At 39.2% G+C, this 18,377-nt stretch overlaps 1 protein-coding gene across 1 annotated transcript in view; it reads left to right on the top strand.

Moving 5' to 3' along the window:
- The window catches only part of gipr (gastric inhibitory polypeptide receptor), a 102,259-nt gene that overhangs the window by 13,579 nt on the left and 70,303 nt on the right, over positions 1-18,377 (top strand). The window contains exons 2-3 of the mRNA XM_039773007.1: positions 6,927-7,092; positions 10,435-10,565. Coding sequence (XP_039628941.1) covers positions 10,469-10,565 — 97 coding nt within the window. The 5' untranslated portion in view covers positions 6,927-7,092; positions 10,435-10,468. The remainder of the gene's footprint in view (positions 1-6,926; positions 7,093-10,434; positions 10,566-18,377) is intronic.

The raw sequence follows: 18,377 nt of genomic DNA on the forward strand, positions 1-18,377 counted from the left end.
ATTATTTCTGGGTATATTGCCATTACTCATTTATCTTTGATTTTACGTAAAATGAATATGTTTAAAAATGATTTCTGGGAAAATGTATTATTGCACGGCTACTTTAAGTTGATTCAACTGAAAATGAGCATGCCTGCTGCTACTAGCTACTTTGAAGAGGGTCATTTAATTCTGGAACAGTTTTATCATGTCAAAATTCAAAAAATATAATTCAAATGATTGATTGCTTTTCACTATGGCACACAATTACCGTGTCCATTTAAAATTCAATACAAAAGAGCATTGCATTTTAATTCATGTCCACAGATCTTGTGTTATAACTAGAATGTAAAGGAAACATTTTGCATTTTGCTTAGACGCAGCTCTGTGTGTATTGCATTTTGATTTGAGACTTTACTTTAATTGTGCCAAAACTAAATGAAATGAAATGACCACTCAGTGTCATAAGGACAGACAAAGGGCGTCAATAGCTGGGAAAAGAAGCATTCCAATTACAAGTGTGTTGTACTTGGAAAGAAGGTGAGCAGGGAGTTGATAAGGCAGGATATCTGCCATCTCATTGAATGGGTGGATGCTGGTGAACTAAACGACAATCTCATCCTATTGTGTGTCGAAAGAAGGGAAAAACAATGAAGTATCTGTTTATCACAGAGGGTATGGACAAAAAGCTACAAAGATAACAAACTTGTTGACGCTAACAAATGTTTTTACTATATTCAGCATTTAGTTAAAGCTGCTAACAACTGGCACCTCAAAACTTTAATTGCACTATTTAATTTAATATGTATAAAAAGAAACCAATGTTAAACAACTTAACACTTGAGTAAACTTTTTTACAGAGACCTAAAACATACTATTTGCCATTTTGGTTAATCACTCCAAATTGACGAAAATTATGCACACCTCCAGAACACAATAGTGTTTAGAAGTGGACCACCTTTTCACCCAACAGTTGACACCCCATGCCTCACCTTCTGATGCTGATTGGTCGTTTGATTACATTTAGCTTTGGCACAACTGAAGCACAGTCCTGAATCAAAATGCAATACACGCAGAGCTGCCACTAAGGAAAATGCAATACGTCTGCTTTGCTTTTAGCTATGACATGCGATCTATGGACATGAATTAACTACAATGCAAGATGCCTTTGAATTGCATTTCAAACTGACATGAAAATTGATTGCTGTGGTGAAAAGCAATCAGTCACTTGGTTTATATCTCTCTATTATAAAAGAAAATCTTGAGACGAGACTATTGCCAAGAGATTTTTTCAAGTCCCGTCCTCCTCTCAACCATTTCAGATTAATGGCCCACGCCAGACACAATTCTCAGCTCTTATAAATTTTTACGATCAAATTGGCAAATTGGTTAAATGCGTATCAATAGACTATGCTGAAAAAGTTGGTGGTGATGGTGCGGAAGATGAAAACATCAGTTTGCAATATCCCGTAGAATATCTACAACCGTTAACACCGTCAGGTCTTCCACTAGCTGAATTACTATTGAAAGAAGGATGTATTGTAATGTTATTGCATAATTTATGTATGAGTGATGGGCTGTGCAATAGGACAAGATTAGTTGTAATCAAAATTGGTTGAACAATTCTGACATGTAAAATTTTAACAGGTGACAAGAAAGGTAATGCAGTACATCTTCTGTGGATAACATTAGACACAAAAGGAGATCTTGATATGCCATTCGTATTAAAACGTTTACAGTTTCCCGTTAGAATAGCTTTTGCTATAACAATTAACAAATCACAGGGACAAACATTTGAAAGTCAATTTATTTATTAGAGAGAAAGAAACGATATTCACTCACAGGCAGTTATACGTTGCATTGTCAAGATGTAACTCCAAACACATAATCAAAATTCATTGCGATATTGATGAAAAGTTAATTCCACATATTATTTTTACTGAAGTTTTACAGTAAAAGTGTAAGTTTAAAATGTATTTGTGTGTTAATTTCAAAGCCAAGCAGAACAAAAAACATATAACGCTACAAATAACTAATGCAACATGAAACATAATTTTCTATTAATTTATTACGTTTTACTATTTTTTTAATATGGTTAATTATTCACTGTAATGTAAAATACTTAGGTCTATTATGCATATGTAACAATTTCTATTAAAATAACAATCTATTTAAATTGTACATCAGCTTCCCCATATGTGAGCGGCAGATCCACAAAGTGGCTAGTGTGTAGTGCCCGCCAGGGGGTTGGTGAACGAAGTGAGCAGAGGGCAGAGCCCCCTAGTGGTTTTAATTTTGATATGATAAAACCTTTCCAAAATTTAACACCCCATATGCATATGCATTACATTTCAATGTAGGTAACATTTTAGATTGTGTTTAATTTTGATATGTATAATCTTCTGTTGTTAGGATGCCACACAGCAAAGTTTCCAAATCAGTTGAGTTTTTTTTTTTTACATTTTCCAGTGGGGGAAGTAAAAGAGGATATAACAGAATGCTATTTTTGTTGTATATTTGCCATAATGTTTGATTAGTTTTGTATTATTTTTGATGGCAAAAAATCCTTATTAACATTAATTTAGTTAACCTGTGGACCATCCTTTTTTTAAAGGTATTGTGGAGTGTTAGTAATCTCCACCTAATCATCTAAAGTCAGAGTGAGATTAGGATTGGACATGACAGGGCTTTAAGCACCAAAGATTTGTGTGATTATAAAGTTGACTTTTAGCCCATTTGTCTTCAATAATTTGGCAAACCCTACATCAGTGTTTCCCAACCTGTGGGTTGGGACGGCCAGCCCCAGACAAAATCCTGCCCACCCCGCATCACACTTGATTCACAGTAGCAGCATTACAAGGTATCTCTTCACTCTGCTTTGACAATTGTGCTAACTTCACTGAGGGTCTTTCTCACCCCAACCATTAGTTGTGCTAAATTCATGAAGAGGGAATGTTCCTCATGGGTCAAGGACACACTAGCACGTCAAAAACTGGGCCATGACACCTGTGGTCGGGAGCAGGAAGAGAGGACAGACCACAGGAATAATTTGGGAGACAAATTGGGTTGTCCTGTTTATTAATTATTGGTCAAACACAAAAAAGTTCCAAAAATAAACAAAACAAATCACTGCTTGGGCTTAAACAACAGGCTATGCTCAAGTCGCTCAAGTGCTCCATCCAGCGGTTTGCTCTCAGGTAAATGCTGATTCCTTTCTGGCAGCCAGGCTTCTTATGCCAGCATGTCCCAGAAGTGGTGGGGCTGTGCCCTCACTGAGTGGTTTCTCTGAGTTGTGGGAAGAGGAGGAGAGGAGAGCATCAGTGACAGCAACCCTCCTGCCCTGGAGGGTTATCATATATCTTGTTGGAGCTCGTGAGGAGGTCTTCCAATGTGCATGCATGACACATCACAAAGATTTTGAAATGCTGCCCTCCATCATGTAGAAAGACTTTTCTTCTTCTTATGATGACATGTAGCTATGCAATATTTTAACTTCCTTGGTGTAACTGGTTACTTAATAATATTATTTAATAACCATTGGTTGTGGATAGTGATCAGATGATTTTTCAGTTTAATTAAAATGTGAAAATAAAATTTCTAAAAATATGCATACTCCACATCCACTTTATCCTCAGCATTATCACAGGGAAGCTGGAATCTGTCCCAACAAGCACAGGGCACAAGGTAAAAACAATCCCTGAACAGCACAGCAGTCCATTACAAGGTGAACACACATGGATCCAAATGAACATCGTCAATCCACCTAACTTACAAACCATTGGACTGTGAAAGGAAACTGGAGCACCTGGCGGGAAACACACATGGAGAACATGCAAACTCCATTCAGGGAGAATCCGGCCTGCTTGTTGCAAGGCAGCAGTGCTACCACTGAGCCACTGTGCTGACCAATTCCTCATTTTGGGTGCACAGGAAACTATCATGTAATGGGAGAGGTTTTCAATCGGTGTATTTAAATTTTGTTAATACTCAACAATTTGGTTTAACAGAATGGGTTTCTGTCCACACTTGTTTGTTGCAATAAGGCCAAGAAGTTCAAATATACGTTCACCTAATTCTTTCCACTGTGGTTAGAGTAACTCATTTGAGTTTGAAGTAATTGATTCATTTACATGGAATTTTTAAACACATAATTGAGTTAAGCGCCTCCAAGGAATTTTTTTTTGAGTGCATTTTACTACCGCACATCAAAAAATTTTGAAGACATTATAAAAGTGTTCTTTGATTCTTAATGGACTGGCTTGTGTGATTATCATCCATCCATCCATTATCCAACCCGCTATATCCTAACTACAGGGTCACGGAGGTCTGCCAGAGCCAATCTCAGCCAACACAGGGAGCAATGCAGGAAACAAACCCGGGAAGGGCGCCAGCCCACCGCAGTGTGTGATTATAAAGTCATCACAATAGAGCCACAGTTGAATATATGTTCACTGGAAAAAAACTGAAGCTTAAGGGAATCACTTTTACACCACTTTCCATTTAAGCATAAAAACTAGATCCTCTTTTCTAAATCTTTTGTAAACCACATGTTGTGTCTGTGATTCTTGTGGCAGCGATTCACTGTCCCACCAGCCCTATGATCTTGTTGCTTCCTTAGCCATCAGTGCAAATCAATCCCAGAAGGTGTTGGATATCAGCATAAATACTACAGGACTAAAATAATGCCTTTAGAGGGAATGAGTTCCAACAAAATTCATGAAAATGATCGCAGAGTAAGCCGTCACGCACTACACCTGTCTTTCCTGCATGTACCAAATTAAGTTTACCAATCAAGTTTCAGCTCTCTACTTGTGTACTTTATTTTACAAAAAAAAGCATATAAGCAGAGCAGCCTTGTGGACAAAGCTGAGAGGAGTTACTATTCAACACTGAAACACAGGATGGAATTAAATTAAGGATGAATAACATACAGGTTAAATTTTATTTTCATAATTGGGTAAAAATGAAACTGATCCAATTTCTCATACATAGCAAAAGTTGCATAAAATTAATTTTACTTTATATTGTGAAAATTACAGTTATGAAACCTTTAAAGAGATTATAGCTAATGAAAAAAATATTATAAAACCCTGCTCAAAATTGCTTACAACTCTCTAACCACACGGTTCATTTTAAAAAGCTCCACTAATGGAAGGTCCAGTGCATTCAGTACCTTAAGGGAAGGTGGTCTTGGAGCAGGGAGTGTATATGTTGCTTTGTGTTGGCCATGAGTGACAGATTATTCCACTTGGTAACTTTATTTTGTGGTTTGTTTCATAGCGTGGTCTGGTTATTAATTACATGAAGATATTATCACTATAGACTTAACAGCCTATAAATATGGATAGTAGATACCATATCCAGCATGTCAACAATGGACATGGCTCAGTTAATCGAGCAACAGTTTTTTTTAGAAGTAATTTTATAGTGTAGTGCAGGGGGTCCATTATGATGTCCATCTTTGGTTAATGTGTGTGTTCTATCACAATCACTGTTTATTAACCATTATATCCACTGTTAACAAGATGGAAATATATGAAATACTGTCCTCTTTGCACTGTATGCAACCCTGCACCAAGTTGTCGGATGCGTTTTATGCTGCCTCTGGCACTTTGCTGTTTGTCATGAGATGATGTTGCTTTCCTGAACCAGTGCTCTGTTCAGGGAAGTCAAAGATGGCTGGAAGGTTGGAATGGTTGTAGAGCGGAAGTGGAAGTGGAGAGAGCTTTTCGTAATTTAGTTTGTTTTTTCATCTCACCCAATTACTTTAAAGGAAGTAACAGAGCACTGGTTCAGGAAAGCAACATCCACATTTCTATAATCGGGTCATATGTTCAAAAGGTATAAGATGCATGTTTTTTTTTATTAAATATTGTTATATAGTTATTGCCTGAATTGTCAGCATGTACATAAACCAGAAATCTAAATCCTCATGCTTTAAATGGCCTTGCACTGGACTTTATCAGTGAACGTCTCTATGGCTATGCTCCTGTTCTTGGGAAAGTATATTTGAGGGGGACTAATAATACTCTACAGAATTCATCCAGCATATCTCCAAATTGGATGATGTTTACCCTAGATAGCCTAACTCAGATTAGGTGCAAAATCCAGGAGTGGAAACTCTGTAAGTAACCCTTTGAACCCCCTTAAAGTCGAAAAATGAAAATGATGATGATCCCTAACAATATGTTTTAAAAATGTTTTAGTGTTATAAATCAAGCGTTGCTGAGTTTGTAAGAAAGTATTGTAGCAGCAGGCAGACAGCTAATCACATGACAGGCATAAAGGCAATGTGCACTTCACAGACTGGGCAGGACTGGATGTTTGATTGGCTGTAGCTTAAAGTTTTAAAAAGAGGGCATAACCTTTCTTGGGAAAGAAATAATAGGAGCCCCAAGAAGTTTTTTGTTCTAGTCTTGGTCTCAGTGATGCTAAAGAATGTGATAATGATTGCCAATGCAATGGCACTGCAAGCAAACACTACAACATGCTTCTGTCTTCTTAAGCAAGCACTAAGTAATGAATTGGATTATGGCCACAATTACCTCAATTCACACGATGAAATAACAATTTTAGTCCTGTGAACACAACATCTGAATGCATATGTGAAAACTGTCCAGAAGTACAAGGCACAATGGCTTTTGTTTGCTGATTGCATTTCTGTGTATGATTTGATTCATCAATGTAAAATATATGTATGCCAATTGATGACAACCACTTGCATATTTCATAGTACCACAGTTAGGTTTAGCATTCAGTTAATACTGGAACACTAATGGGGATCCTTGATTACCACAGGGTATGTCTAAAACTACTGTCAAATTACTGAAAGATGTCTTAATTCTGGAAGTGGTACTATCAACAGCCTTCACATAGCAAGGTATAGATAGCTCTCATACTGTAAGGCATTTTTTATTACAGGAGTACATTTTTGTATCCCACTACAGAATGAAGATTATTGGAACATGTCTGGCAATGGTCAGTAACACGACACCTTGATAGTGGTCACGTGGCTTTCCTGACTTGTGATACATCTGAGGACTCCTGGGTACCAGTAATGAGGAACAGTATCACCATATTATAGCTCCTCATCACTGCATTAGCAACCTTATGGTATGTTGGAGGAAAGTCTGGTTAGTTGAAGGTTTTGTCTGCATATTCTCTTATGACCTTTCTTTTTTGATAGATAGATCTTTTCCACCCATTCCACCCTGCCTGCACTCTCTTTTTCACCTCCCTTCCACAATCCCCATTACTCTGTACTGTTGATCCCAAGCATTTAAACTCATCCACCTTCGCCCACTCTTCTCCCTGCATCATCCTCACCATTCCACTAACCTCCCTCTCATTCACACACATGTATTCTGTCTTGTTCCTACTGACCTTCGTTCCTCTCCTCTCTAGAGCATATCTCCACCTCTCCAGGGTCTCCTCGACCTGCTCCCTACTATCGCTACAGATCACAATGTCATCAGCAAACATCATAGTCCATGGGGATTCCTGTCTAATCTCGTCTGTCAACCTGTCCATCACCATTGCAAATAAGAAAGGGCTCAGAGCAGATCCCTGATGTAATCCCACCTCCACGTTGAATGCATCCGTCACTCCTACCGCAGACCTTACTACTGTCACACTTCCTTTGTACATATCCTGTACAACTCTTACGTACTTCTCTGCCACTCATACAATACCACAGCTCCTCTCGAGGCACCCTGTCATATGCTTTCTCCAGGTCCACAAAGACGCAATGCAACTCTTTCTGGCCTTCTCTATAATAATAATAATAATAATAATCTTTTGATCTTCGTGTCACAGTTTAATGAAGAATTTTATCATTTAATTTATTATTTTGGTATTAGATCCATTTCCCTGCATTAGCCAAGTTTTATTTCAAAACATTACTGTAAATTGTCTAAGCAAGTGTCATACTGTTGTCTGTTAGAGCAGCTGCATGAGAGGAGATGTCTGGCTGCAAAAGAGACTCACAGGAAAGTACAACCATTTTAAATAAAAATTGTAATTTGACAGCATGAGAGGAATCAACAATTATGCAGTAAATACAGATTTTTTTATTCTCATCCAGTTAAGATCATGGCTGAAATGATATGTCAAAAACATGAGCTGTGGTGAGAAATAACTATTTGCCAAACTTTCTGTCTTAAAAAACAACATAAAGAACTAACAGAGATTAGTGTTTACATAATCGAACAGAGGCTGATATATATCAGCTGTCCATTTGTGTCACTTCCTTGTCTCCCAGGACATTAAAAGTGTCTCTGAGAAATTGAGAAATTGTTTGTAAGTAGCGGCGTGATGTGCAAGTAGTCTCATGGGACTTTAAAGTGTCTCCCCAGATGATCACGTCTCGACCCCAAATTTTTTTATATAGTAGATTTATACAGGTATATATATATATATATATATATATATATATATATATATATATATATATATATATATATATATATATATATATAATGTTGAGAAACCAGGACGCATACAGCCACCCTAACCCAACACAGACAGCCAGAGACATGAGTTCCAGCCCAAAAGCAACACTATGTAATCACAGCACTAGTACAAAGCACAGTCCTTTTCTTCTCTTATCTCTCTCTCTCTCACTCTCTTAATCCTCCACTCCTCCTGGCCAAGCTTTGTCCACCTCTTTCAACTTCTGACTCCTTGAATAGAGTGAGGTGGTCCCTTTTATTCAGCTCCTGGGGGTGCTCCACGTGGTTCAACAGTGTCCATGGAATCATTCCCAGGTGTGATGGAAATCTACTATAGGGTTCTACAGCTCCCACTGGTGGCCCCCATAGAACCGAACAGGACTGTACCAACCTCCAACTCCCAGTGTGCCCAGTAGGGCTACCCTCTAGCGTCCCAGGGGATGTAGTGCCTCGGAGATGCTCTCTCCCCCTGTCCTTCCATCCCACTGTACAGCACTTCAGATCCCCAAACACCAAACACAAGCAGGCTCAGGGCACATCTACAAATGTGCATAAGAACAACAGCCCAACAGTTTTCTTCCTTCTTTCACTGGTCACTGCCTCCTCCACTCCTCTTGCAAGCTTCATCCACATCCACTCGACTATGGCTCACTCATGCAAGGTAGGCACTGCCTTTAATTCTAGCCTACCCAGAAGTGCTCTCAATCATCCATCACAAGTGGTCTGTCAGCACTTCAGCATTTCCCCATAACAGAGGGACACCCCAGTCCTGCAGCTCCACATGGCCATCCTGCACAGGATCCAACAAGGCTGTCCCCCAGGACTACAATACCCGGCATCAATTGTTGTCACCCATGTGGGGATGCAAGCCTGGTCTCACTTACATGTAATGTACTGGGGAAGGCAAACCCCTGTGTAAGCCTAGTCTACCTTGTCCTTCCATCCTAAGGGCATCCCGGCCAAGTAAGGACAAAAATAGAAAAAAAAAACACAGAAGGGAGTCTGGTTTCGAATACCAAACATAGCAGTTCTTCTGGTTTTGAGAGATTCGAGCAGAAAGAGGAATGTCCAGGTGGACAAACACCAGAGGTGTCATCAGCGGTGGAAAAGCCATCAATTCTCTGGTCTTCAGAGAGGGAATAAAAGAGAAGACATTATCCAAGAGTGGTGGAAAATTACTGTCACGAGACCCCTTAACGTGCCCCCTATGTGCTCACTTGTGTCGATAGAGAGATATATAATATCTATAGAATATCTATAAATAGGGATGTTATTGTTTCTTTTGTTTTTTTTTTTTCATTCTTATATTATATGCTGCCAAAGGCATTGCTCTGTCATTTTGGATTTTGTTTGCTTCAAAGACATTCAATACTAGGGGTCATCTACTACAGGTATGAAGTATAAAGTCAAATGGTGTATCTGCATGGATTTGGTGGCCATCTTATTTAGCACTTCTTGACTGGCCTCACTCAGTTTTAATGGACATACACATTTGTAGCTTCAGAAAAATAGTTTTTCCATCAATTTCCTTTCAATGTTGTTTTTGCCTTTTATTTTGTTGTGAAGACTGACTATTAGACCTGTGTGAATTGACCCTTTTGTGTTTCTTATTTTTCCAATAACAGACCTCCACCTCACACTAATAGCAATACTAAAGTCTTCACTCCACTTTGCTGGAAATTAGCCAAAACTCTGATACAGGAGAAAATTTCACCCGGAATAATAAACAGATAGAAATGAACCCATTGAGCTTGATCATATGATTTGGTTTTACCAAGATGAATATATGGTATGGTATCTACACCTGACAGGCATGGATTAATAAAGTTAAAGCCATGATACTGACCTTATGTACTAAAGCCTAATCTCCACCTTAATCTTTTCTCTATCACCCAAGCAGTTCTGGAATGAAGAGCAGTCTGTCATGACTAAATCCAGACCTCTTCTTTTGCTCCAGGCACATTGATTTAAGATTTTACCAATTGTGTTTCTTATTTTTAAACAGAAAAACTCTGCATGGGCATGTACTTGACATCCAAATGGCTTCAGATAAGGCGACAAAGCATATTGTGGAGCAATGGAAGAAATATCACTGGGAATGTCTCCTGAGGATGTCTACTGAGCCCTACCCTCCAGGTACTGCAATATTTTGGAAACTAAAATTACAGAGCAATGCCTAAACCAGAGTAAGACATGTTGCTGAACACAAAGTGATAGTCACCCATCCATGCATTCCACCTTCTTGTTTAAAATCAAATTTATGATTGTGGGTTAGTAAACAGAGTTTCAACAAAGTGACTAACGGGGATGGAATCGATTCATGTAGTTAAAGAGCTACTACAGAACATTTCTCACACTATTGTTATGGACTGCTTTGCAGTTAATGCAGCTGCCTCCTAGATCCAGTGCCCCGGGTTTGAGTCCCATGGCTGGTCCTTGTTTGTGTGGAGTGTGCAAGTTCTACTTGTTTTCCCTCTAACTATTTCAGTTTTCTTCCTACATCTTGATCAGCAATTAGTTATTTGGTGACTCTAATTTGGCCAAAGAGTTTATGCGTGTGCCCTGAAATGGATTAGAGCCCTGTCCAGGGTTGCTTCTTGCATTCCACCTGCAACTCTGAATTGAATTAAATGGATTTAAGAATAATTTCATGTACAGTACTATATTTATTAAATGCAAGTTTAAGGACGGGCGGCGCGGTGGCGCAGTGGTAGCGCTGCTGCCTTGCATTTAGGAGACCTGGGTTTGCTTTCTGGGTCCTCCCTGTGTGGAGTTTGCATGTTCTCCCTGTGTCTGCGTGGGTTTCCTCCGGGTACTCCGGTTTCCTCCCACCGTCCAAAGACATGCAGGTTAGGTGGATTGGCAATTCTAAATTGTCCCTAGTGTGTGCTTGGTGTGTGGGTGTGGGTGCGAGTGTCCTGCGGTGGGTTGGCGCCCTGCCCAGGATTGGTTCCTGCCTTGTGCCCTGTGTTGGCTGGGATTGGCTCCAGCAGACCCCCGTGATCCAGTGTTCGGATTCAATGGGTTGGAAAATGGATGGATGGAATGGATGAAGTTTAAGCACATGTCTCTGTCCATTGTTCTTAACTGGTTGACTGCTTGACAGCTTTGTCTGATTCCTTCTGCTTTGCTTCTAGTTACATCTTTAACTCAGCTTTTATTCTTAGGATGCATAGTATTTATTCTTTTTCTACTCCGTTGTTATTAAGCTTTCTTCAAAGACTTTCTTGATACACTTATCATATTGAAAATGGAATTTGCTTTAAGGTTTCACCACTTAAGTCTAATCATGTTTTACACAATCTGCTTTAACGTTCTTTTTCCTTCCTGACAGAGATTATGGAACCCACTCAAATGAAATTCTATTCTTTATAGCAAAAACAATTGATTCACCTACATTTAATTGGCCCCTGCCCCTATATTTGTGGTTTTTAACAAGGCCAGTGTCACAGTACATGACTTTGAGTCAGAGTGCAAGTCACACTTAATGATTGCTTTTGGAGAATCTCTTTGATTTGAGGATGTCAGATTACACGAATAGATATCAGAGGGAATGACAAACTCCCTTGTGACCTTTCAGCCAAGGTATCATGAGCTTGCCCCATTTTGACAGCTAATTAAACTGCTGCATGACAGGTTTCTCAGTTATGGTAAGGTCAGTATGAGTTTCAGCCCATCTTTTTCCTTTTTCTATTGTGTCATTGTATAACAAACAGAACACATCAGGCTATCAAGCCTCTCTGCAAGTTACAGACCACTTTGATGGAGTCACTGGTGATGTCACATGTGGTGGTTGTGGGTTTGCACTGTGACTGTCCACAACTCGCAAAGAATATCTACAGTAAATCTATGCTATGATGCAGACTTAACACAAATACAGAAGGAATACCACAAAATGACTTTGAATTTAGAAAGAAGAACATCACTAAGAAGCAAAGCCACACAACAAAAACACTCCTCTGTATGCAAGTCATTGAGTTATTTAAATGTAGTCACCTAATGGCAAATTGTCCCCCTCATTTGCCCTCAGAACAGTTTTAACTTGTCTGGACAGGGTCACTAGAAGATGCTGAAACAGTGGGACAGGAAGGCTGTTTTTTGTGATGCCCATGTCTTATAGATGCTACTGATTAGCTGGTAGTTGACCACTACTTTAAATAGCCCTTCAATCTCATCTCAATAATGCTCAAATGTTTAAATTAACATTAAATTAATTAATTAAAGTCTGGTAATTAGTTAGTCCATTTTAAGTAATCTGAGTCTGTTGTCATGTTCCTGGAACAATTTGGAGACTTTCTAGGATTGTCATATATAGAATTACGGTCCACAATTCTAGTGATGCAACTGGCCAAAAAAAATGTTCATATATTACTTGTTACTAGGTTCTAATGAAAACACAGCACATACTATTAAACAACCAAACCCACCAATCCATCCATTTTCTTGCACTTATCCAAGTCTAGGTTGTGGGAACAGCAGTCTGAGCAAAGATGCCCAGACATCCCTTTTCCCCACCACCTACTCCAACTCCTCAGTTTTATACAAATAATGTAGCTCAAAGTGTTTTACAAGATGAAGAAAGAAGGTAGAAAAATATAAAAATAAGATTAGGCAATGCTAAGTAACAAAGAATAAAGTAAAGTCCAATGGCCAGGAGTACAGAAAAACTACACATTCTACCTAACATCAATGACCTCATAATCAGTCCTCATTGGTCTTCAGGCTTCACATGGAAGACTAAGATGATGATGGTCATGTGGACATCTGGCCTTCCATTCATCAATGTAAGGACTGCATGGTGCTTTGATCAGGTGGTGGGGATGCAGATCGAAAAAGAAAAAGAATAGCAGAGAAAGTAGGGGTTAGTACCGATTGTGGATCCATGATACAAATGATAATTAAATGCATATACAGAATATCAGGGCTATAATAAAATTAAAGTACTGTATAAGAAAAATAATGTTTTTAAGCAGTTTTTTAAAATGCTCCACCACATTAGCCTTCCGAATTTCTATCGATACACTATTCCATATTTTAGGTGCATAAAAGCAGAAGGCTGCCTCACCACTTCTTTTAATTTTAGCTCTTGGAATTATAAGCAGACACTCATTTGAAGATCTAAGATCTAAGGTTACGACTTAGAGTGTAAGGTGAGAGGCATTCTGAAATATAGGATAGAGCAAGATTATTTAAGGCTATCTAATCCATAAATAGTATTTTAAATTCAATTATAAATGGCACATCAAAACTGGAGAGATATGCTCAGATTTTCTTTTCCTAGTTAAGGTTCTAGCAGCTGCATTCTGCACTAGTTGTAATCAATTGACATCTTTTTTGGGTAGTCCTGAGAGGAGTGCGTTGCAGTAATCTAATCGACTAAAAACAAAAGTGTGAACTAATTTTTCAGCATCTTGCAACGTTATAAAGGGTCTAATTTCTGCTATGGTATATTTCTTAAGTGAAAAATGCTGTCCTAGTGATCTGATTAATATGTGATTTAAAATTTAGGTCAGAATCAATAATTACCCCTAAGTCCTTTACCTTTGTTTTGACTTCCAAGCCTAATGGATCAAGTTTATTTCTAATACCCTCATTATATCAATTTCTGCCAATCAGTAAGATTCTTATTTTCTCCTTATTTGGTTTGAGAAAATTACTATTCATCTATTCAGAAACACAAGTAAGACACTGGGTAAGTGAAGTAAGAGGCGTTATTGATAAATACAGTTGTGTGTCATCAGTATAGCTGTGGTAGCTCACAGTCATGCCTTGAGATAATTTGAAATAATCGAAGCATGTAGATCAAAAAGAGCAGTTGACCCAGAATAAATCCTTGTGGAACACCATATAGAATATCATGTGTTTTCAAAGTATAATTCCACAACTAACAAAAGCATTTTCTACCTGTTAAGTAAGTTTCAGTAATTACTCAAAGCTTGTGGCCATATGTGAGAGCAGGAACATAAATCAACCAGTAAATTGTGAAGCTTTGCCCTTCGGTTCAGCGTTCTCGTCTCCACTACTGACCAGTACAACGCACCTAACTGTTCCAATCCGTCTGTCATAATACACCACAACCAATGTATATTGTTGGTATCTGGCAGCACAGCTCCATGGACCTATGTGGCTTTTGTTATACCCTGGTTCTTCTATCAGTGTGATTCAGCAGGAACTGTGAATTCATGCAATAGAGTCATGCCTTTCCAGTTTTTCAGCATCCAGTGTTTTTGTGGTCATTGCCTCTTGGTTTCTGCTAATGGAAGTTGAACTCAACTGGCTACCATACCACCACCCATGTTTAGTTGTCACCAGTTGTGTATTTTGATAAACATCTTTAAGCACCATGTTTCTACTCAGATTTGCAAAAGTCATGTCTGCCTCACTTTTCTTTTTTATACAGTGTGATGGATGGTAGGCATGGGCCGACATAACCAACTGGGATGGTGCATGACTGCCGATTATAAAGGCAGGCTGTTCCCTGCCTTTGTCAGGAGGAAGGCAGGTGATGCCAACCTCAGAGTAAATATGCTGGAATCCCAGAAGAGATGGATTGGAGATTTTTACCTGGCCAGGAGGCTGGGGCGGTGGCGACCTATATGAACCAGTGGCTCCCCTGACACTCAAGGTGGCAGCATTCCCAGGCTACGGTACCTGAATGGACACCCCCAGGGCTTTCTGGGAACTGTAGTTTCATAGAGCTGCCCAGCTGGATTTCATGGGTGCTGCCAGGGGGTGCTGCAGAAATTTGTGATCCCTACTTTGCATTTGCAGGACTTCTGCCTGACCCGGAAGTGCTTTCTATGGGTAATGTCCTGGAACTGGAAGTACAATATAATACAATAAAATACAATTTATTTTTGTATAGCCCAAAATCACACAAGAAGTGCTGCAATGGGCTTTAACAGGCCCTGCCTCTTGACAGCCCCCCAGCCTTGACTCTCTAAGAAGACAAGGAAAAACTCTCAAAAAAATCCTTGTAGGGAAAAAATGGAAGAAACCTCGGGAAAGGCAGTTCAAAAAGAGACCCCTTTCCAGGTAGATTGGGCGTGCAGTGGGTGTCAAAAAGAAGGGGGTCAATACAATACAATACACAGAACAGAACAAGTCCTCAATACAGTATAAAAATAAAATTTGTACAAGTACACACCAGAATTTAACAGTAGATGATATCACAAGTACTCCCACAGCTTAGATAAAAGAAGCTGCTCTGCCTCACCCAGGCATTTTGGCATCAGGTGGAAGTAGACAAAGCTCTTCTGGAAGGAGTGAAGAAAAGGAAGTGAAGAGAGAAGACAGGGGGAGAAGAAATGAGAGATTTGGGACTATGCAAATCAAGTTAAGAAACCCGTTTGGAGGTACTGCTGAAATAGATCATTTATTTGCCCCTGACACTTGTGTTTGTGGAGTTGTGACTGGGTTTTGATGTACTGCAATGCCCCCTAGAAGCCACAAATGCTTTTTCTTACCACAGGACAAGTGGAGGCCAAATTTTATTTTTCCTGACAGGAAGCCCATCCTCCTGCAATAAATCCATCCCTGAAAACATCAGCAAAGTTGCTGTTCCTGATTGGCTCATACTGACATAGTCACAAAAATCAGCAACAATGTTAAAACTAGCTTCCTGATGTTGTGTTGGCCCCTCTTGTGCCACCAAAATGGCTCTGACCTGTCAAAGTCTCATCCTGAAGGTATCCTGCGGTATCTAGCACCACAACATTAGCAGCACATTCTTCAAGTCCGGTAAGTTGTTAGGTGAAGCTTCCATCGATCAGACTTGTTTTTCCAGAACATCTCACAGCTGCTTGACCAGACTGAGATATGAAACATTTGGAGGCCAAGTCAACACCTTGAATTATTTGCCATGATCCTCAAACCATTTCTGAACAATTTTTGCAGTGCAGCAGGGTGCATTATCCTGCTGAATTAAACTACTGCCATCAGAAGTAATGTTACCATGAAGCAATTTATTTAAGTCTTGTGGGTCAAATTAACAATCTCATTAATGCCAGCATCCAAAGTTTCCCAGGAGTACATTGCCCAGAGCATCACACTGCCTCCGCTGTTTTGCCTTCTTCCCATAGTGCATCCTGCTGTCATCTATTCCAGGGTAAATGATGCACACACACCGGGCCATTACATATGATAAAAGAAAAAAATGACTCATCAGAAGAGGCCACATATTTTTTATTGCTCCATGTCTCAGTTTTCACACTCTTATGCCCATTATAGGTGATTTTGGCAATGGACAGGGGTCAGCATAGGTGCTCTAACCTGTCTGTGGCAGTGCAGCAAACTGCAGTGCATTGTGTTTTCTGACACCTTTATCTCATGGCCTGTATTACATTTTTCAGCAATTTGTGCTACAGTAGTTCTTCTGTGGGAATGGACCAGAAGAGTTAGCATTCATTCCCCGTGCGTATCAATTACCTTCAAAAAGTGACTATTCACTTGCTGCCTAATATATCCCACCCTATGTTGCCATTGTAACAAAATAATCAGTGCTAATGGTTTTAAAGTTTTCACTGATCAGTGTAATGTCCATTATCACACTGCATTCAAAGCCACTTCAGTCATGTCCCTTCTCCCTTTTGATTTGCACACTAAGAATCTATTAGTACCTGCCAGTCTATATTAAACAATACCATTTAAATCGATACATTTGCTAATGTAACTGATCAAGCACTGGGTTTCGCATGAAGGGCAGGTCTATCCAATTAAGTTGACACTGTTTCTAAAATGCTTTGCTGTAAATTTCCATTATTCTTAAAGTCTCTCCTGGTTATATTATGTTGTGCACACTTAACTGGAGAATGAAGGAGCCCAGAGAAAATAGGAGAAAGGTAAATGGCTAGAAGGTGGAAGGTGTCAACAGGGAAAAGCAGAAACATTATAAAAATACAAGCAGGAGACAGAGATCCGACAAAAACTGTCAGAGCTGACTGCCAAAGCCAAATCACAGCAACAAAGTCAAAAGAGGTGCAGCAGAAAGTCTTCACTGTTACAGTTTATGTAGGATTTTTATTCCTGGTTCATGTACATTTTAATTGAATGTGTTATTTTTTATATTTTTGTGTTATATTGTTTTGCATATTATGTTATTAACTGCGGTGGGCTGGTGCCCTGCCCGGGGTTTGTTTCCTGCCTTGCGCCCTGTGTTGGCTGGGATTGGCTCCAGCAGACCCCCGTGACCCTGTAGTCAGGATATAGCGGGTTGGATAATGGATGGATGGATATTATGTTATTAATCTTTTTCTCAGTTTGCTTATTTGTTTTGTTAATAATGTGTTTATAAATGTGCCCAGTCCCCTTAAGACAGAGTTTCAGATTGAGAGTCCACCATGATGGACAATGACCCTTTGCCTTTATAAGTGCAGACAGAGGGTTAGGTCATGCGGACTGTGTTTTGTAGTGTATTGATAATTGTGAGAACTATATTTTGAGGATTTTTCAGGTTTCTGACTTGTTGCTAGTCTGTTTTATTTTTAGATTCTGGATTGTGCATTTGTTTTGTTTGTTTCTGGGGTGCCTTTGCAAGCATTGCTTTTTTACCTTTATTGCATTGAATATTTCTGCTGCAACCCTCAGCAGGTTGAGAAACTAAGATGAGGATATTTCTTTATATCTTATTTTATTTTTTTTACATGGCTTCTCTTTCTCACTCTTAAGTAATCCTGAAATTTTCAGACGATAAAGAATTGCTTTACTTTTTTCACTTGGGCATGTGTAGGCCAAAGCCTACTTAAAGTGAGGTTTTTTCTGTAGGCCTCAAGTAAAGGTGCAGATTTTGGAGGCTTTGGAGGTATCACACAACAGTCATGCTAACTAGTAACATTTGTTTCTAACCACTCGAAAGTTAATATTTTTCAAGTAAATCCAAGCAATGCTTAGATGTGAATTACAACGTGCAGCCATCTTTAAAATGGAGACCCTGATTACACAACATTCCAA

This window comes from Polypterus senegalus, chromosome 12 (genome assembly GCF_016835505.1).
Source record: "Polypterus senegalus isolate Bchr_013 chromosome 12, ASM1683550v1, whole genome shotgun sequence".
Taxonomy (NCBI): Eukaryota; Metazoa; Chordata; class Cladistia; order Polypteriformes; family Polypteridae; genus Polypterus; species Polypterus senegalus.